Source organism: Oncorhynchus nerka, linkage group LG23, assembly GCF_034236695.1.
Source record: "Oncorhynchus nerka isolate Pitt River linkage group LG23, Oner_Uvic_2.0, whole genome shotgun sequence".
In the NCBI taxonomy this organism is placed as follows: domain Eukaryota; kingdom Metazoa; phylum Chordata; class Actinopteri; order Salmoniformes; family Salmonidae; genus Oncorhynchus; species Oncorhynchus nerka.
Window position 1 is genome coordinate 20,499,074 of NC_088418.1, and position 22,007 is coordinate 20,521,080.

Genomic DNA, 22,007 nt, shown 5'->3' on the forward strand with positions numbered 1-22,007 from the left:
GCAAAAAACAAACAAATCCGAGCTCATGCCTTTCAAGCAACTTTTTTCAAAACATCATTAGTCACATCATGCAGCCTTAGTGTATGAAAAATCAAAACATATAACCCAACGTTTGTAGAACATCTAAAGTTACATTAATAACTCTAAATTAAGCATATAGGAGTACATATTTCTTTGCTAACCGCTCAACACAGAATAGCCGAATGTTCATTGTATTCTTCATAATTAATTATAAGCAAATCTTGTCTGTTAAATGAACTAGTGTAGCCCGCAGCCATTTGGCACAGATCAGGACCTAACATAAGGACAACTCAGAGTATGCTATTCTGAAATAGACTACATTTTCTTCATATCATGTTTCTTTAGAACTGTCTAAAATAAATCATGTATTTATTGTGAAGGAGTAGGCCATATTACACTGATTTATTAGGCTTTTTGTAAGCCAGGAGATGCTAAATGTGTTTATGTTAATTAACAGTTATTACTATGAGGACCGACAGTTATTTGCTTGACAATTACCAGCTGAGGAAATTTCGTCACAGCCACAGCCCTAGTGAGCACTCTGCCTATGCACACGTTACTTATTGTTTGCCTCCATTATACTCTTAACTCTCTCCGATAATTGGGGAGGGGGAAAGGATCTGAAACAAAGCACAAATTAATGAGTCATTTCATTTATTCAGAGGGAAAAACTGTATAATCAGTAGGTGTTGAAATCTGCTAAATACTCCCTGTGTTCCGATGGGGGGGTCTTGAATCACAACGGGCCCTGTCAAAACATGCAAATGAGGGTGACGCGGTGTCCGTTTTGACAAACATAATTAAGGTGTTTCAATTTGGGATGTGCTAATAGAGGACCACAGGCCTCCCCCAGGTCTTTGCTAATTGTGTAGATTGCTTTAAAGCCCTTCAAAATAGTTGTGTGTGGAGTGTTTTTTTTCTCTTCTCCTTCTTATTGGATAATGAACTGTTAAGAAGTGTTAGATCTTCCTTTGCCATCTTTTGTGAGAGTTTGAGGAAGAGCAGCCTGAGGTATGGTGTTGTACAGATAATTAAAAGGCAAAAAAATCATGTTGCGCGCTTTGATCTGCCTGTCAACTTTCTGATTAGAGACGTGAAAGCCTTTAATCAGGAGTATTGCGATTATTATCGTTCCTAAACTGTTGAAAAAGAAACTGGGGAATGTCAAGTTTCTTCTTCCCCCTCACGTTTTCTCCTTGAGTCCGTTTCCTTAAACTGACAAACTTCTTTGGGGTAAATGGGATATTTGGGGTTTTTCAGGTATATACCTCCCGTTGTGGCTGCCAGGTTTAGGGGTGGTTCATCCTTGTTTCATACGTTTTCATCTTCCATCTTTTCCCTGTGATCTCTTCATCTTTCTATCCAGTTTCAGTATCTCTCCTTTCTACATGGAGACCGTTTGTCAGCGGTGAGAATGTCAGTTGTCTGTACTGTGATAGTCATCTCTATTCTCCATTACACAAACGATAAGCTTTAATGTATTCCCCACTACGTATTGTAAGTAATACGCTAATAATAATAATTTGTTGTATCCTTATTTGTCCTATTTCAAATATGTACGAGTGTGTATTATACATGTGTGTGATTAGGAAATGTTTTTTATTTTTTTGCATATCCCAGCTCGCCCCGAGACACCCTCGGAGAGTGAGATCACGGCCAGGGTTATCAACAGATAACGGCAGACAATTGGGGTCAAGTGCTTTGCTCAAGGGCACATCGGCAGATTTGTCACCTTGTTGTGAAGCTTTATTATAAAGGCAGTTTTTCTTTCATAGTCTATGGCTTCATTGTATCCACGCTACCGAGGGCTGAAAGGAGTCTGATGTGTTTATACTGTATGAACCATGGTTGTTTTTATTCCACCACTTCTTAAATGTTCTGCGCATTCTGACCACAAGCTGAATCAACACGTACAGATATTTCCGGGAGCAGTGGAAATGGAATGAATCAGTCGAGTCCATTTGATCCATAGAATTGACCAGCGTTGCTGTGGGGACACTGTAGATGTATGGGGCTGACCAGCCGTCCGTGGAAATTCCCTGTTTTTAATTGAAGGCCCTGTATGGTGTCGTTCCCGTGTTACGTCTGTGTGTTGAGGCAATCACAGTGTGGCCCAAAGCCCATTAGTTTTCATTTGGATGGTTCAGTAATTCCAGGCAATTTGCTGACGGAACCCCCCCCCCCCCCTCCTCCTTATACTCCCTTTGCCCTCCACTATTGTTGTTCAGGTTAATTTAGTATTGTTTTGGAGATTTAAACAATAAGACTTTACAGCTGTTGAACAGCTGGTTCTGTTTTACCTGGATGATTTTAGAAGTTTTGCCTCAAGTAGGCAGAGTGTCATCAGTGCAGTCGTGTATTTATGCAATAAGGCCTGAGGGGGGTGTGGTATATGACCAATATACCCCGGCTAAGGGCTGTTCTTAAGCATGACGCACCGCGGAGTGCCTGGACACAGCCCTTAGCCGTGGTATATTGGCAAAAAAAAACTGAGGTGCCTTATTGCCATTATAAACTGGTTACCAATGTAATTAGAGCAGTAAAAAATAAATGCTTTGTCGTACCCGTCTGATATACCACGGCTTTCAGCCAATCCTCATTCATGACTCAAACCACCCAGTTTATAATGACGTTTTTTATACTACAAGTCGGTTATGGGATGCTGAACGTTAAAGTTCCCTTTTTATTTGTAAGCTGGTGCATTGCTTTGTGCCTGGGTATCTGAGTGTGTATGTCTGGTCTGAGGCCATGTCTACAGCCGTGTCTGTATGTGTGCTTGTCTGAGTCGTTTCATAAATCTAAAACAACCGGCCTCGCTTCCGAGCCTCATCTATTCTCATTCAGGACGAGTGAGAGGGACCTTACTGTTAAAAGTCAATATGAGAACGGAAGTGTTTGAACTTGAGGTGGCGAGGGAGGGAGGGAGGGAGGGAGGCAGGCAGGCAGGGGAGTTCAATTGGAGAAAAACAGTCTTCATTTTTTCTCCCACTCCTGTTCTGCCTGAAACAAATGGTTCTATTACCAGCTGGTCCTCCTAGTCGGCCTGGTCATTTATACCCATTAAACCTGCGTCTTATCACCCATAAGACTCCCTTACATCTCTCCATCCGCCAATTGTCCATAATCAGCCATTTAAAACCACGGCGGAACATTTCCTTTGCGTCTTGCTCCGGTCTGACGGACAAGCGAGGGAGGAGGAGCAGGGGAAAGGGGGGGGGGGGGGGATGATGAATAGGCTAAGTTGAGTGGCTAATAGAGATCTGTCTTAATCAGAAGTGATTTGTCAGAACAGGAGCTCTGCGGGGTCAGGGCACAGGCCATGAATAAAACACGGCCCAGCAGAGTGAAGAAAGGCCTCAGAAATACACCCGGACTGACTGCCCACCACGCCGCTGCTCATAGCATCATACACATGCAGACAAAGGCCCACAGCAGGGCTGGTCAGTGCACTGCCTGCTTGGTATTCACCCCTATCTGCTCACATCTATGCAAACTCATGCAAGAAAAGAAAAGCTCTTCCAGCTCAGCTTATCCCGCCACTGCTGTTCAAATAAAATGCTGACTAAACACTATTGGTAATAGTGTTGGGCCAGTAACCGAAATGTCGCTTGTTCGAGTCCTCGAGCCGACAAGGTGAAAAATCTGTCTGTGCCCTTGAGCAAGTGACTTAAATATAAGCACCCACTCGAGTGAGCTGGACTCCCCATTGTACCCACCACACATTCACATGTAAGAGCATCACACTGTAGATTCACCAGATGCTGCATGACCCCCAATGACCTGGTTCTGGCCCTCTTGACTTTGTGAGCCAGGTCAGTCATTGTGACCAAGACTAGACACATGGCCTGTGGGCTCAGCATAACAAACTTCCCTCAGCGTGTACAATGTCCCTCAGCGTGTACAACGTCCCTCAGCGTGTACAACTTTGATGAGTGTAAATAAAATGATCCAGGGGAGTGTACAAAATAAGAACTTTTCCCCAGGGATTATCCTTCCTTAACCCATAGGAAGTCCCACCCAGTTGACTACTTCAAAATGGTCCTCGATGCCACTGCCCATGCTAAAACAGGCTTTTGGGCGCTAGTCCTCCATCTGTCTCTATGGGTGAGACCCAATGCATCTCTTCCAACACTAGGTCAAAGAACCAAAAAGGAGGAGGAGGGATGGATGGATTTGGATAATGTTCAATTGAATTTTATCACTATCTGCTTAAGCTAAACTGAGTCAATGCACCATTTGTTCTTATCTAGTCAGTTCTGCTAATCTCCCTAAAGAGCATTAGTTAATGAGTTAATATATATAAATTCCTGCTCTCCAGTGGGGGTGTGATTATAGTGGTGGTGTGATTATTTTTTGTCACATACCGGATAGGTGCAGTGAAATGTGTTTTACAGGGTCAGCCATAGTAGTACGGCACCCCTGGAGCAAATTGGGGTTAAATGCCTTGCTCAATGGAACAATGGAGCATTGAGCGTAGAGGCAAGTGTCAGTGATTCTGAATTTGAAGTGAATTTCATTTAGCTCATTTTCCATTATTGTGGGAAAAGGTCATGACATTTCATAAATAGTGGCGGATGATAATAACTCTGCGTAGTAAGTTAGAGTAGCTTGATTTCTCATTGTTTGTTAATTCTCTCTGATCCAATCCCTCTACATTTTACAATTCTCACTCGTTGTCAGAAACTATGACGTGTTGACACAGTGCCGTCTGTAGTGTAACGGACCGTTCCGGAACATAAAGCCTGGCGATGAGCTGTCAAAACATCACAAACTGTTACAGGTAAAAGTATCTAACACCTCTATTTCAACGTGAGATTCTGTCCATGATGATGAACTGTGTGATCAGACATACTTGAAGTGTATTTGCGTGTTGATCGTAGCTTAAATACAGCCTACGTTGAGATGGATTTGGGGGGACACTTTCCTTTCTTCCTGTGTTCAGGAAGGAATATCATCAGGGGAGGAGACGTTATTAGAAAAGCCTTCTTTCATCCTCCTCCACAATAGCCGATAGTTCTCAACGATAGCTCCCCTTTCGAGGTAACAGATTTGGCAATTCCTCAACATTTCCCTTACTCTCTGAACAGCCAGGTCACTGTGATATACAAGTCAGGATTCGACGTCCTTCCATCTACGAGGACATCGAGAGATGACGTGGAAACCGGCCATTAGGGGTAACAGTGAGCGCTGTTCCCTTCAAGAGGTTTCTGTTTTGTGGACGGGGATGGCGGATGGGGCGTAAGCATCTGCCTCTGATTCCAAAGGTTGCAAGTTCAAATCCAGCAATACAAGATGTTTTTGAGATTTTAGTTTTAAGCCTATCCCAAACCTTAGCCCTTACCTTATCCATTCAGAGTTCATGCCTAACCTTAATAAACACTTTGAAATTTGAAGTTTGAGAAACATGGATGAACGCCTAATTCTGAGGCGAGACTGAGCGCTTGTTGCTTTGAAAGTGACTGTGGTAAAGGGAGAGAGGCCGACGCTGTCGATGGAAATCCAAATGTACCGCAAAGAGCTCCAAGTGGCTGTGTTTGAGTGATCGAGAAGTAAAGATGGAAAGATACAGAGGGAGAGGAAGATGGAGGAGCTGGGTAGAGGGTGAGCCCCCCCCGTGGGGAGGCGGTGTGTGTACACAGCTAATGGTCCAGTGGGGAAGGGACAGGACTGTGTGTGGTGAGGTGAGGGAATTTTTAATGGCAACATCCATTTGTGGTTACACAGCTAAAGGGACGTGTTTCTCTTTGAACTTGTGGTCTTGGCCCTGGCTGCCGAAACCAGTCTTTAATGTGTTCTACAGTCTGTCGGCTCTGGGGACTCTTCATCATAACGGGATTGCGTTTACAGCACACCGGCTCAGCTATGACATTCAATTACAACTTACCTATGTAGGGGAGACGCTGTCTGCACCGTTGTTGGCGTAGTGGTTATGCGCTTCATCAGTAGCGGTAGTAAGTTGAAGGATTAGTAGCTGTGTTTATCAGCCACCTAAATCAGTTGTGGTGGCTGTGGTACATGTAGCCTAGCTAGCTGATGAGAATGTTGTTAGAAGTGGAAGCGGGTCATGTTTAACATTCATGGAAATGTATATAATGTAGCCTACCCATATCAAGTAATTCATCCTCATTTTCTCATTGGCTGCCTTTGTCCGCCTAAATAGACATACCCAAAAGTAACTGCTATTCATGCGTAATTACATGACTCTGACATGCCTAAACTTGGTATATTTGGAAGGAAGACATCTGGGAGATGATGAGGAAATGATCAGAAGACAGATAGGAGTGACAGTTCAGAATACACAAGATCAAGCACACACAAATAACCTTTTTCTTTTTTTAAGTAATCTTTGACCTGCTATAAGTGAATTATTGGTTCCCAGAGCTGAAACACATAAGATGGCTTTCACAACATGTGAACAATATCAACAACAAAAAATGGGATTGATACACCTAACAACTAGAAATGGGATTGATAGACCTAACAACTAGAAATGGGATTGATACACCTAACAACTAGAAATGGGATTGATACACCTAACAACTAGAAATGGGATTGATACACCTAACAACTAGAAATGGGATTGATACACCTAACAACTAGAAATGGGCAGTTGTTTTAGTAAGTGTGGTCATGGGACATTTACAAGTGTCATTTCAACCTCTCCAAAGTGTCCAAATGTGGTAATTGCACTGTTTTTGCACACTGGATGTGCCTAAAAGTGACTGTTCACTATAAAAACTACACTTCTACAACACCAACCTCTCTCAAACATTGTGGTGGGGACAGGGGATATCCAAGTATTTATCATATTTTTCATGCGCATATATATAGTCACTTGGTGGACATTCAATGTTAACAGGCTAGATTTGTTCCTACCAACCTAAGTATTAATTTCACCCCCCCCCCCCCCCCCCCCATGTAGCTCTAACACAGACCAAATTGAAGCTTACCTTGTAAGATATTTGAAAACATGTAGAATACCATAGCAGCCTTAGTTCAACACCTAGCGACCAAATCAAGAGATGCTCCTCTTGTGTAGGATAAAAGAGGCATCGTGCAGCCATAATTCGAGCAGACATTTTTCAGTACAACTTTCACTTTTTGAAAAGTGAAGTGCATCTGTTAACCATTTTAAATTGTGTATGGCCTTACTTGAACGTAGGCCTATATTCTCCAGACCGAGGTCCTGTACACTACATTCGCACCTCTGCCCCTGTCAATACATTAGGATATCATTGGGCCCTATTCTTCCGCAACGCTCTCATCCATCTTCTCAGTCTGAGTGTGTGCGTTTTCCAATAACGCGCTCTCTGTCTTCATCCACGCCAACGACGATGTGGCTTGACTTGTGTAGCACTTGTCACCCTCATCTGTCTTAAGCCCCATCCCGGACAGAGACGGATGGCGGCGCCTAGTTGTCTTTACAGAAGACTTCCTGCCACAGCTCCGTTCCCTGTTTATCCCTTGTTCTTTTGGAGGGGACTGGGAGGCGTGTATTACCATGGTTACTAATACCTGCATTCAGCCTTTTAATCGACCCTATTTGTCACATGTGACTGTTTGTTTAATCTGTGTATCCTTCAATCTGTCTCGTCCCTGATTTAGAAATGAATGAAGGCAGAAAGAGGTGCGTTGTGTGCCCGTTGAGGGGAACGGAAGGGAGAGGAAAGGGAGTACAAGCGTCACTCATTCGACAGCCCCCCGTCCCCTTCTCTCTTCCTCCTCTCTTTTTCCTCTCTTGTCTAGCTGCCAGATGTAGCCCATTTTTCTGCGGCGTTCCCCCAAAACCAGCAGAGCGGCACGTGGGCTCTTTGGAGTGCCGCACCTGTGTAGTGTAATCTAGTCAGGAGTGCGTTGTTTACGCCGGATTGTTTGGTGCGTTTGAAAGCAGTCTTTGATCCGGGCTACAAGAAAAAAAATCTCCCTCCCTCATTTCTAACCCTAATGCAGTATCTGCTTACAGTTGGTGACAGTGGTGGGATCTTATATTTTGAGGGGGGGGGGGGGTTCTCTCCGCCTAACCCAAGGGACCAGGAAATGACAGTGACCACTGACGAGCTTGTCAGACGCCTTGTTGGCGACGTTTTAGAAGTGTGCGTTTAAAGTGCTTACATCTGCGACGGACGAGCAGCATTTATTAAGAGTGGTTTTATGAATATTGCATCAGCTGATTGGATTCCAGTAGCAGGATGTCGCGTGCAGCCTGGGATATTGTTGTGAGATACTCGAGTTGTGATCTACTGTAAGTGATAGAATAGTGGTGAGACCTTGAACATCTTGTCCGTTCATCTGAGCATATCCTGACTGAGACCTTTAGAAGTTGAAGATTCAATTAAGCCATCATGAAAGCAGTTGTTAGCATTTTAATATGAAGATCTTTACCTATGTTAACTATTTCAAATGGAATAGAATTTCATATAGTTCTGTTTTATTCTGAATGTATCTATTATAAGATTGTGCCTTGAAATGAGGATCAGTTGCTAGTGGTGTTCAAGTTAATGGTGCTGTCGGCACAGCTGATCCAGGCTCTGAGCTAGGCTCAGTAAGGCTTAACTAAGCCCGGCATGGGTTTGGTACAATGTTCCCTAATGTTGGGAAGTTAGTGGACTGGTTGATCTGAACTCGACAGAGCTTGGCTGAAGGAGGCCGAGCACGGTCAGGTTTTAGCTTCTCAAGCTGGTGTTCAGAAGGGTAGTGTGTCCGTCTAGCATTTTGTGCTGTAGCTCAAGGAGGAGTACCATGCGCAAAGCAGCATAGCTAGCCGTCTGCTGGCGAACACACACACACACACACACACACACACACACACACACACACAAACACACCTCAATGTCTATCCTCTATAGCTGTGAACTAGACTATTTGGCAACAGTAGCAGAGCATGGATTTAAGTCACTGGTTCAATTTCGGGATTTAGTTCTGTCATGTCCTTAAGTGACACACTTACCTTGAACTTCTGTCAGTGAATGTTCAGTGAGGAATGAAAGGGAAGACCGGTGCAACCCAGGCACAGCGTTTTCATGCAAACATAACTGTGTTTCTCCTCTCTTTGTTCTTCAGAACAAGTTGGCCAAGAGATCCTGGCTAACCTACACACTGACCGCGAGAAGATCCAGAGATCCAGAGATCGGGTGAGTACACGTGCACACGCGCACACACATGCAGTGCACAGGCACTGGACATGAACCGTTAGCCTCTAATGAGCGTGTAAAGGCCCGTGCTTGAAGGATAGTGAGATTGAAGGCCAGAACAAAGTGCTGAGGACAACAGGGCAGTGTAGTTGGTTAGGGACATGGTCAACATCCAGTGCTGTACTCATGAAAGCATTGTGAGTCCCATGCAATGATGTCATGTGTGATGTAAGACTGTCTGAGCAAACACACACGGGTGCACACACATGCACGAACGGACACACACACTGACTGAGCATTAGGCCTTGTGACTCTCTTTACCTCTCTCTTTCTACACTGAACAAAAATATATATGCAACATAAAACAATTTAAAGATTTTACTTAGTGACAGTTCATATACGGAAATCAGTCAATTTAAATAAATAAATTGGGACCTCCCATGACTGGGAATATAGATACCTTTTTTTTTTAAGTAGGGGTGTTCGTCAGAAAACCAGTCAGTATCTAGTGGGACCAGCATTTGCCTCGTTCAGCACGACACATCTCCTTTGCGTAGAGTTGATTGTGGCCTGTGGGATGTTGTCCCACTCCTCTTTAATGGCTGTGTGAAGTTGCTGGAAATTGGCGGGAACTGAAACACGCTGTCGTACAAGTCAATCCAGAGCATCCCACACATGCTCAATGGGTGACAGGTCTGGTATGCAGGCCATGGAAGAGCAGGGAAAATCTCAGTTTCCAGGAATTGTGTACAGATCCTTGAGACATGGGGTCCTGCATTATCATGCTGAAACATGAGTTGATGGCGGCAGATGAATGGCGCGGTAATGGGCCTCAGGATCTCGTCAAGGTATCTCTGTGCATTCAAATTGCCAGCGATAAAATGCAATTATGTTCGTTGTCCGTAGCTTATGCCTGCCCATACCATAACCTCACCGCCACCATGGGGCACTCTGTTCACAATGTTGACATCAGCAAACCACTCGTCCACACACCGCCATACACACGGTCTGCCATCTGCCCGGTACAGTTGATAATGGCATTCATCCGTAAAGAGGACACTTCTCCAGCATCCCAGTGGCCGTCGAAGATGAGCATTTGCCCACTGAAGTTGGTTATGATGCCAAACTGCAGTCAGGTCAAGACCCTGGTGAGGACGACGAGCACGCAGATGAGCTTCCCTGAGACGGTTTCTGACAGTTTGTGCAGAAATTATTCATTTGTGCAAACCCAGAGTTTCATCAGCTGTCCGGGTGGCTGGTCCCGCAGGTGAACAAACAAACGTGTGCGCGTGGAACGTTTCTGGGATCTTTTATTTCAGCTGTTGAAACATGGGACCAACACTTTACGTTTATGTTTTTGTTCAGTATATTGCTCTCTATCACTTCTATTCTCTTCCTATCACTCTCAATTTTAGAGCATTAGACTGTGGCCCTCTGTCTCCCCCACCATCTCCCACTCTCACCCTCTTTCTCTGTCGATCTGTCCCTCCCTATGTAATCTTCCTCACCTCCACCCTTCCTCCCCTAGACAGACAGGTAGAGTAGACAGAGCTCCAGCACGGTGAGGGGCCCCGCTCTGACGGCCCATCCACGGAGAATGCTAAAAGATCACAAAATGGCAGTGGGCCTCGCAGGCGATTTCAAAGGAAATCCAACATTTCCTTTCAAAAGGTCTGCCTGCCGTCTAAGGAGAATAGTCTCTTTTTCTCTCTCTCTCGTTTTTTCCCCCCATGAACCCTCACAGGCCCCCCTCTTCCTTTTAAAGACATTTTGTGGGTCGAAAAGCAGTATGGGGAGCGGGGGAAAGAGAAGAAAGACAAGATGTGAAGACACAGGATAGAAGTGTCGGTAAACGTCATCCTTGCATGGAAAAGACAAAGGATTAATGGGTTTGGGGGGGGCATTGTTTAAACATAAATACCCAGACACACTTGCGTTCACAGTGAGTGGCACACACACAATAGTCTCACTCACTCACTAATCACACGCATGCACTCAGCATGGCTTTCCCTTAGTCAAATCAGGTGTCAAAGGTTTTGTTGTGTTTTTTTTGTTTCTGGTATAAGTGGAAGTCGACAGCAGACACTTGAACTTGTTTTTTTTAACTTCAATCACTGAGCACTGTCACCAATCCTCACAGTAAATTAATTCCTTAAATACTTAATTAGAATAGATTGTTTGCCTTATTGCCTCATCAATCTCAGGCTATATCTTATAAATGAGCCCTTTTGATATATGAGAGAGAGAGAGAGAGAATATGAATGAATGTGTGTGTAATTTTGGGCGAAAGTTGGAAGTCTCTGGGGAGCGACCCATCCATGGGGTTTGAGAGAGACCTCAGGCGGCTGTATGGCTGGTGTTAGTGCCAGCTACCAAAACCACATCTGAGCCAGCTCAGCTTGCCATCCATCACGTTCGCCTGCCAGAACAACCCTCACATGGAGAGAGGGAAAGAGATAAGGAGATTGAGATGAGCGAGAGGGAAGGAAGGAGTGAAAAAGTGTGAAAAGAAAATATGAAGACAACAGAGGCAAAAGGGTAAATAAATGTCAGGGTGAAGGGTCAGAGTGTGGAACATAGTAAGAGTTAAATAGCTAAAGAGCTGGTGATATTTGGGGGTTTTGGGAAAGGCAAAGCCAAAGGTTGCAGGGGAAGAGAGATGGAGAGAGGGAAGGTCAGAGAACCCCCCCCCCCCCCCCTGTCTCTGAATAGTCTCTTACACAGTGAAGCCCCCCCCATCTTGTGGCTTCTCATGCGTCATGGTGTCAGCATTTTACTCCACACACAGATGTAGTCGCAGCACAAAGTCATTCTACAGGCCTTCTCTCATTTGCTGTGTTCGTCTCTTTCCAGAGTATTTTTCCCTGTCTGAATTTTAGCCCAGTTTTGCACGTCAGCATAGGACTTTCAGAAAGCAACTAGCCACATTTTGCATCATCATGATGCGGCAAGTTACAATTAGCTTTTTGAAGTATCCTATCCTGAACTTGACTGCTGCCAAGCAAATCATTTTGGAACTGTATCAACAGTGGACTAATGAGAAAAATATATATATATTTGGTGTGGATCATTCCTTTAATCTCTTATATTCTTTCTTATACCCTGACTACACCTCTCATGTTGCGTGCGCGAGCGTTGCAAAATAAATGTAGAAATCTATATTATTCAATTATTGCACCCACACTGCCCGGGCGCGCCAGCGTTGCCAAGGGCTAAAATAGAAGTCAGTTCTATTTGTGAAGCAGATCGCGCTGCAAGTCCTGCCTCTCTCATCTGCTCATTGGTTTATAGAAGCAGGTACCCACGTGCCATCTCCTCATTGGTTATACCAACGTGGGTGACTGAAAGACGAACGAGGTCGGTGGCGGTACACGGAACCCAAACCGGCTGCGAGCGTGTGCCATCGTGCATAAATGTATTTTGTCTCACCACACCAAACGCGATCACGACACGCAGGTTAAAATATCAAAGCAACAGCAAGCTAGCTAAATAGGACAAATTAGCTAGCATGTGCAAGCTAGCTAGCTAAATTGCCATAAATGCTTTTCGACTTGTCCCCAAATTAATGTAATTGGTTCAGAGTTTGTTTTGATATTTTGACCTGCGTGTCGTGATCGCCTTTGGTGTGGTGTGACAGCTGGTTGGGGTTCCGTGTTAGTTTCTCTCCATCTCTCTGTCTCACTCACTTCTCAGTCACAACTGAGCTGTGTTATACTAGGAACACCACCCCGTTCACGAAAATGCATCGCTCCTACAGACAGTGAGTCATGTGGCCTTCGCTTGCTATATAACGCAGGCAGACCGGCACCCAGTTACTGTTTGATAGAACATTTGAATGGGTAAAACAGGTGGCCTACGAGATTGAGTGTGGTATGATCGTTGATGCCAGGCATGCTGGATCCAGTATCTTAGAAACAGCCGTCCTCCTGAGCTTTTCACCCACGACAGTGTTTCCAGAGAATGGCGCGACAAACAAAAAAAACATCCAGTCAGCGGCAGTCCTGTGGGTGAAAACTGCTCGTTGATACGAAAGGTGGAAGGAGAACGGCAAGGATCGTGCAAGTTAACAGGTGGGCCACAAAAAGACAAAAGGCGCGGCGCAGGACAACAGTGGCGTGCAGAACGGCATCTCGGCAGGCACAAATCCTTGATCCTTGTAATGGCTGGGCTATTGCAGCAGACGACCACACCGGGTTCCACTCTTATCAGCTAGAAACAAGAAGAAGCGACTCCAGTGGGCACGCGATCAACACTGGGCAATTGAGGAGTGGAAAAACATTGCCTGGTCTGATGAATCCCGGTTCCTGTTGCATCGTGCTGATGGCAGAGTCAGGATTTGGTGTAAGCTGCATTAGTCCATGGAAGCATCCTGCCTGGTGTGAACAGTACAGGCTGGTGGCAGTGGTGTACCGGTGTCCAATCTGCAGAAACTGCTTGATGTCAGCATGGACCAACATCCCTTTTAGAATCCATGCCCTGAAGAATTCAGGCTGTTCTGGAGGAAAAGGGGGGCCCGACCCAGTACTAGATGTGAGTGTATATGGACTGTATATGTCTATATGTGTTACACCTGTCCTTTCTCCTTCCCCTGCTTCTAGCTGAGAGAGACAGACGCCAACCTGGGCAAGAGCTCCCGCATCCTAACCGGCATGCTGAGAAGGTAAGAGGCAGGTAGGGACCATGATTCTACTGCACGTCTCTGTAGATGTCTTCAACTGTGTCATCAACCACATTTACATCCACTCATTTAAGCACAAATACACTGTAGAAAGGCCTAGAACGGCAGTCATACAGTATACACAGATGGTAAATACATGTGTTATGAGCACATACATAAACCCTGTCACTCATGCACACTCAAACCCACAACATCTTATTTATCCCATATAGTATACTGTGCTGTTCTTCATAATCCTTTGTGATTGGGATAATATTGTGTTTTGAGACTGTTGTCTTTTGAACATGCATTATGCCCCATACGTTGTAATCAGTGGGGGAAGGGGAGGACCGTCCTACTCAGTGAAAAAAAAAAAAGACACGTTTTGCAAGGAAAGTCTACAGTAGCCTCAACAGCACTCTGTGGCAACACCATGGTGTAGCCGGAGGACAGCTATTTTCCATCCTCTGGGTACATTTACGTCAACACAAAACCTAGAAGGCTCATGGTTCTCATCCCCTTCCATAGATTTTCAGGACTTCCAGAAGAAATCCCTCCAACCTATCAGAGGTCCTGCAGCATGAACTGACATGTTGTCAGAAATTGAATCTAGTACTGAAAGCATAAACTACAGTTACCTAGCACTGCACTGCATAAAATGTGATGAGTAGTTGACTCGAAAGACAATAGTTGGACAGCAGAGAGAGAAAGATTTTGTTGTATTTCTTTTCACTTTCACTTACTTAGCTATCTAATGCAGCTAGCTAATTTAGCCTACAAAAAATATGTTCAAACATGGAGGAATGCTATTTATGTTAGCTAGCTAGCTTAGGGTATCCAAAAGTGGAACTCTTCCAAGTCACTCTTCCAGGTAAGCTTTCGGTTCTATAAATGTATTTCCATCAGTGCCAGCCGGTGTAACTGCTAAACTGCTTGCTGTTGTGTGATTTGTAGCTGGTTTACTAACACGTTAGTTCTAGTAATTATGTTGACTATGACTATAGCTAATATGGTGACAACGATGTAGGCCTTGTGTAGTGGTTGTGGTATGAAGGTTTGGCTTGGGAACGTTTTTTTTGCCTCGTCACAGACAGCTATTGTGTTGCACACTGAAGTCCACAAGCGAAGGGAGAAGGTGAGAGAAGGAGAGCGCGTAGATGTGAGAAGAAATTACTGTATACAACAAGAAAGTGTATGATGCTGTTTGAATGTAGCTACTATGAAAGTGAACTGCGTGTGCGGGAGATCAGCAGTGTATTCATTCCGCCGATTCTAGAAACGTTTCTTAAATGGAAGCAAACGGAACGAAACGGGGATAAACCTACTTTAATTTCTCCAGTAGAAACTTTGCAACTCTTTGGACTAATGATTATACCCTAGATCAACTAGATGCAAACGAGTGTGCAAGGCGGTATTGAATGTGTCTGTCACCTTGATTACTCAAATTTGTCTCTCGACCTGTGCACCTACGTTGTAAACTTTCATTCATAGACTAGGTTGTAGCAACCTCATGATGGGTATAGGGAAAATTTGAGTGTCATGTAATAGCCTAAACCTATTGCTGTTATATTGAACTGGTTGGATGGAATATGAATGACAGTCATCCATTATGCTGTAATAGAAGTAAGGCCATGCTAATTAAAACAATTATCGGCCTCCCTAATCGTAAACAGCACTGACCACCACTGATTGTAATGCAGAGTACTGTTTTCTGTTGTAAACGTTGCTTTAGTCCATCAATATAATGCAGAATAAGATGAAAGCTGTCCAACAGCCAGTACTTGATGTGTTTAGACTAACAAGAAAAACACAAGCTGTACACTCCAATTTTAAAAATTTTCTGGCAATTTTCACAAACACACCACCACTCATAGACATCTCTCTCTCTCTCTCTCTCTGTCTCTCTCTCCTCATTTCTTTCTTTCTTTCTTTCTTTTTCTTTCTTTCTTTCTTTCTTTCCTTCTCTCGCTCTCCTTTCTCTCTCTCTTCTCTTCTCTCTTCTCTCTCTCTCTCTCTTCTCTCTCTCTCTCTTCTCTCTCTCTCTCTTCTCTCTCTCTCCCACTCACTCATACACACACAGATTAATGTCTTGTCACATCACCATTTCATAAAGTGCCTCTGTGCCTACCCCTGAACCGTGACGCCACGGTTTTGTTTCTTTTTTTTATTGCCCAGTATGGTTTTTGATTAAGAGTAATATGTAAATGACACCAGCTAAATGTAAAATCCTGGGGCTAGGAAGGAAGTGCCAATTGAAATAGATGCTTCAGTGCCTGTAGACAATCAAGGGCAGGCGGGGCAGCGTGGCAGCAGGAGCCCAGGCAGGGCTGTGATGCCGACTGTAACCAATATTTCTGCATATGTCTCCATTTTGTCAAGTCTGATTAGAGGAGGCCTAGGCTCGCCTGGTGTCACCCAGAGCTGTCCAGAAATCATTCATCATCCAGCTCCCCCTCCCTTGTCCTCTCCCGCCTTCCCTCATCCCCCTGCCGCCACCACCCAAGCGCTAAAGTAAATAACACACACTTATTTCAATATTATCATATTCATATTAAAGTTCAGCTGTCACCTAATGGGAAGACTTAATCAAACGTAGAATTTAAGAGCGGTAGCGCCTGCCTAGTGTGGCTCAGGCACGCCGCGCCTCAGGTTTCTCTGGTTAGTCCCGACTCAAATCAGGATTTATGAGGGCCATTCTAAAGCGCGGTGGCCTCTAGCCTCTTCCCAACCGATGCTTTGCTTTCTGCTTCATGGGGCTTCGCGTTTGTCTTTTAGCAAATACCACACATTTTTTAAGCTTTTTTTTTTTTTATGCGTTTGAATAAAATAGTGTTTGGTTGTACGATTTTGTTGACTATTTTCATCTCTAGAAGTCATTTATAACCAGAAAATGGGACAAGCAAAGGTGCCTCGTGGCGTAGTTTTGATATTTCCTCAGTCGTTTCATTAGATTTCACACATTTGATACCTTTTATTCGCTATCATGGAAATTGTTGTGCTGTTTTGGGGGGTTGGTGACTTTCTGTTTAGGCTGCTTTTTGTGTTCTAAGCTTACCAGGAGTCTGTGAAAGAGTTCTAGTGTTATGTAAATGAGGCCAGTAGGTGAACCTCTACCACTACACTCTGCAACTTCAGTTGTGCTTAATAAATTGCCTTATGGTACTCATTTGCTACTTCCCTTTTCAACTTTTTTCATTTTTTTCCAGTACAGCAATTCTCTTCACCTGAACTGTTAGAGGGTGACCGACCCTTGTATTGAATATTTATTAATACTCTGAATGCAATAGCTATAACAGTTCTGTCAAGACTGCAAGTGGTTGGATATATATTTTTTTTAAGGTGAGAAAAAGAAAGAGGGAGGAAAAATAACACTGGAATTAAGACGCCTTTGGTCTTGTCACTTCGCCTTCTGTTTTTTTCCTTGTTGACCCTGAGGAGAGGGGAGCCACTCATTAGTCGATCAGTGCCTGAAACCCTGCTGCTATAGTAGGTCCCCAAGACTGGAGTTGAATCAACACTGTCCGACGCTACTCCTCTACAGCATTACATGGCCTGCCATGCCGTAGGCCCTCTATTACTTAGCCTAGTGTCGGCTGGTGGAGGGCTTCTTCCTCTTCACACTATTACATTATTCATCTAATCATCTGAAGTCCTGAGGGTTTTAATTGTATTGTCATGGTCATGGTGATCTCATTAACTCTTCATGCTAATGCCTGTTAAAGGAAATCATAATATTATTCAAAAGTAATCATCTCAATTGATACTCATCGGGAGTGAAGCGGTATGAAATTGATAATGCACAATTATAACATTTCCCTTTATTAACGGCCACTTGTGATAATGTGCTGCTGTTCTTTCCAATGACGAGGGGATCATTAGGGGATCATAAGGGGATCTGCAAATGTTGCATTAAGAGGTGTTCAGGAATAGTAAATACGTGATTGAGTCATCAACCCATATCAATCAATAATATCAATTCATTATTTTCTCAACCTGCTGCATCACATCAATTCATTAATAGGCAGTGTGCAATTTCCTCTTATCTCAATTATATGTTGTCCAATGGAAACCATGCTAATGTAGCTGACATAATGTGCAAGCTTACTGTCAGTAATGCTGACAGTAAGACGTGCAGTAGGAAGTGGTGTCTCTGTGTGATTTGAAGTCTTTATTGGTGGTACCACTGTCCTGTGAGGGGTGTAAGGTGGGCTGGTGGGGGAAGCAATGCCTGATTAGAGGAGCCACAGGCTCCAGCTCTCTCCTCAGTTACCTCAGTACCAAGGTGCCCTGACATTACAGCCCTCACACTATGGACACAAAATGGCTCCCATGACTTTGCCCAACAGAGGTGGACTTTCTGTGGCGGGAACGGAGGCGACTCCTGCTGCTACTGCAATCATGCCCAGCATCTCCTCCCAGCCACTGCACACAGCAGAGCAGAGCAACCGGAGAGTTAAGATGCAGCTCCAGACCCAGTTATGACCCAGTTATGACCACTGGGGTTCTGGAGGGTTCCTGGAAGGTGGGGGTGGGTGGGGGGCAGTGTGAGGCCAAGGGGGTGGGGTGTGGGTAGGATGGGGTTGGTCTTTTCACTAGCGGCTGATCGTGCATGCAGGTGGTCGAGTCAGTCGCCAGTCAGATCAAAAAGTCAAACCCCTGGGTAGACCTCCCTTTGAAATGGGAATGGGGCCGAGATATCAGACAGAAAACATAAGCATGCCCCGACCGCAGAAGGACTCCATATTCATGGTGGTAGCAGGGCTGACAGCAGCAGCAGGCAGGCAAGGGCCACAGACTTCAGAGGAGGGCTCTGGTCACTCTGGACATTGATTAAGAGATCGGCCCCTTTGCCTGGTCCTAGGACTCTAGTCCCAGCATGCTAACTCCCTTCAGCTCCACAGAACAAACCAATGACTGACGGTGTGCAAATGCAGCGTGCCTTTCGCTAACTTGCTCCACCTTGGCCAAACGCGTTGCTTGTTGTTTTCTATACTACACTGAATATACCAAACCGTCGAAACACCTAATATTGAGTTGCAGCCCCTCCCCCCCACAAACACACACCTTTTGCCCTCAGAACAGCCTCAATTCCTCGGGGCATGGACTCCACAAGACGTCAAAAGCGTTCCACAGGGATGCTGGCCCATTTTGACTCCAATGCTTCCGGCAGTTGTCAAGTTGGCTGGATGTCTTTTGGGTGGTGGACCATTTTTGATACACATGGGAAACTATTGAGCAGCAACATTGCAGTTCTTGATACACACAAACTGGTGCACCTAGCACCTACTACCATACCCTGTTCAAAGACACTTAAATATTTTGTGTTGCCCATTCACCCTCTGAATGCAACACATACACAATCCATGTCTCAATTGTCTCCAGGCTTAAGTCTTTCTTTAACCTGTTTCATCCCCTTAATCTACACTAATTGAAGTGGATTTAACAAGTGACATCAATAAGGGATCATAGCATTCACCTGGTCAGTCTGTCATGGAAAGAGAATGTTCCTAATGTTTTGTCCACTCAGTGTATGCTGGTACCCCTCAACCTGCACTAGCTCACTTGAGCCAGGGTTTATAAACTGCAAACTGTTCTGCCAGTGCTGCGTTTTGCTAAGCACTTTACTTAGGCTAACATTAGGGATGCACGATATATCGGTGAACATATCGGAATTGGCCGAAATTAGCTAAAAATGCCAACATCAGTATCGGCCCGATGTCTAGTTTAACGCCGATGTTAAAAACCAATGTCAAAGCTACCGTGCATACCTATATAACGTAGGTACATGACGTAATAACGGCACGTACAATTTTGCGCTACACGTGCAACACGGCATTCCTAACCTAGCCCACAATGTCTGCTGTGTGGATCAAGCAGTCAACAAGTCGAGCAGTCATTAGAAAGTGTAAGAACATTTCAGCGAGACAACTCAAAGGTGAAATCCATTAAAGCCAAGATAATGGAATTCATTGCCCTTGACAATCATCCGGTCTCTGTTGTGGGTGATGTTGGCTTTCACCGACTGATGGAGCACCGGTACACACTTCCAAGTGCATCACTGCTATTAGCTTCTCGAACATATATACTATGGAACACCGTTTGGGTCTTTTAGAGTGTCAAAAAGGATACAGTAGCACTGTCAAAGCTGTACAAAAAAAGTATGCAAACAAGCAAACACCGGACGCGAACAATGTGTTTACAATAACACATTTGAACTTCTGGGGTAGCTAGCTTTAGCTTTGTACCTAGCTAGCACCAATACAACCAGCTTGAAAACAATAACCAGCAGAAACTGCAGTGATTTTCATTATTCTTAGCAATGATTTAGGGGTCGTTGTGAGTAAGTATTAGCTAGGTTGCCACTTGTTGTTCGCCTATTGAAATTGAACTTCAGTTCATGAAAATAAATAGCTAGCCAGCTACTTAACCCTGTTACCCAAAGCTATCAGCAGCCAGCTTCATCTGGTTAGTGAGGCTCAACCGGACCGGGTTATGTGTTGTGAAGCTAGCCACAATAAGGATGAGGCACAATAGTGGAATTTGTGTTTTTCCTTCAAAATTAAAATATGCCATTGACAGTGATGCAAATGAATAAAAGGCTGCAAAGTCCACTATTGGGACAAATCCTTATTGTGGCTAGCTTCACATAGATGGGTCCGACCACCATTAATTGAATAAGAACTGTCTTATAAATTAGGGTTATTTCAGATGACACCTAGCTATATAGTTAGCTAGCTAACTATAGCTACTGAAACAGATTGTTGTGTTATTTGACACATCAAATAGTGTTATTTGACGTGTATTTTTCTTGACACGCAAAGATCCAAACGGCGTTCCATAGAAATCCTGGTTGACAATGAAACGACTGAACAAATGAACAACGAAACAGCACAGCAAGTAAGTGAAAGAAATAGCTTTTGATGATGTTATACTGGTTATGGGGACATACGTAAATGCCAACAAAATAACTTTTTTGTGCGTGTGTGTGTGCGTGCGTGTGTAACGTTTATTTAACTAGGCAAGTCCGTTAAGAACAAATTCTTATTTACAATGACAGCCCGGATGACACTGGGCCAATTTTGCACCACCCTATGGGACTCCCAATCATGGCCGGATGTGAATCAGCCTGGATTCAAACCAGAGACTGTAGTGACACCTCTTGCACTGAGATGCAGTACCTTAGACTGCTGCGTCCGTTTGTGTGTGTTAACTATTTAACTGTACTAGAATGCTTAAAAGGCTGCAAAAGTGTTTAATATCGGTATAGGTATCAGGTTTTTTGGCAAGGAAAATATCGGATATTGGTAACGGCCAAAAATATCATGTCGGTGCATCACTAGCTAACATGCATCCTGACATTGGTAACCTTGTGTGCATATGACCATTCACTATATCCCATGAATTTATACAATGTATGTTTGAACAATTTGTTTTATTACATATTGATGGTTAAAGAAACCTGACTTATTTTTTATTTTATTTTTATTTTTTTTAACCTTTATTTAACCTGGCAAGTCAGTTAAGAACAAATTCTTATTTTCAATGACGGCCTAGGAACAGTAGGTTAACTGCCTGTTCAGGGGCAGAACGACAGATTTGTACCTTGTCAGCTCGGGGGTTTGAACTTGCAACCTTGCAACCTTCCGGTTACTAGTCCAACGCTCTAACCACTAGGCTCTAACCACTAGGCTACCCTGCCGCCCCTCTATTATTCTCATCGCCACACCTTCTCCCTTCGGGAAAGCTGCTATTCACTTCCTTTTGATTCACTGGAAAAGAGTGTGGCTGCATTCGTTCGTACATTTCCCAGTCCCATTAAGGCGACATTCGCAAACAATGCCAGGAGAGAAGGAGATCCAAAGGGCGCCGCCCCAGAAAAGTGTTGGGAGTAGGGAGGGCTCTGAAGTCCTGAACACCTCCAAGTTTAGGCCCTTTCCATCGGTATTGGCAGAGTTTCTTTTTCCCAGCGCTGGAATATTAACTATGTGATATGTGGGTCATGTAATTAATGGAATTCAGCTCCACCAGTGGGCTGTGTTGGGAGGCAAGTGGTAGGGAGTCTTGGGGGCCCTATTGAAGTCTTGTTGTGAAGTCGAACAAAAAGATTCTTTATTATTTTTAATTCAAGCTGAATGATGGAACAAATTATACTTGTCAGTGTTTTTTCCTCTCCTCGTTCCTCCATTTCAGTCCTTTTT

The 22,007-nt window shown here is 44.2% G+C and overlaps 1 protein-coding gene across 1 annotated transcript in view; it reads left to right on the forward strand.

The window, feature by feature from the left end:
- LOC115107188 (vesicle transport through interaction with t-SNAREs homolog 1A-like) overlaps positions 1-22,007 on the forward strand; it is a 201,006-nt gene that overhangs the window by 113,478 nt on the left and 65,521 nt on the right. The window contains 2 exon segments of the mRNA XM_065007930.1: positions 9,082-9,152; positions 13,751-13,812. Of these exon segments, the coding sequence (XP_064864002.1) occupies positions 9,082-9,152; positions 13,751-13,812 (133 nt within the window).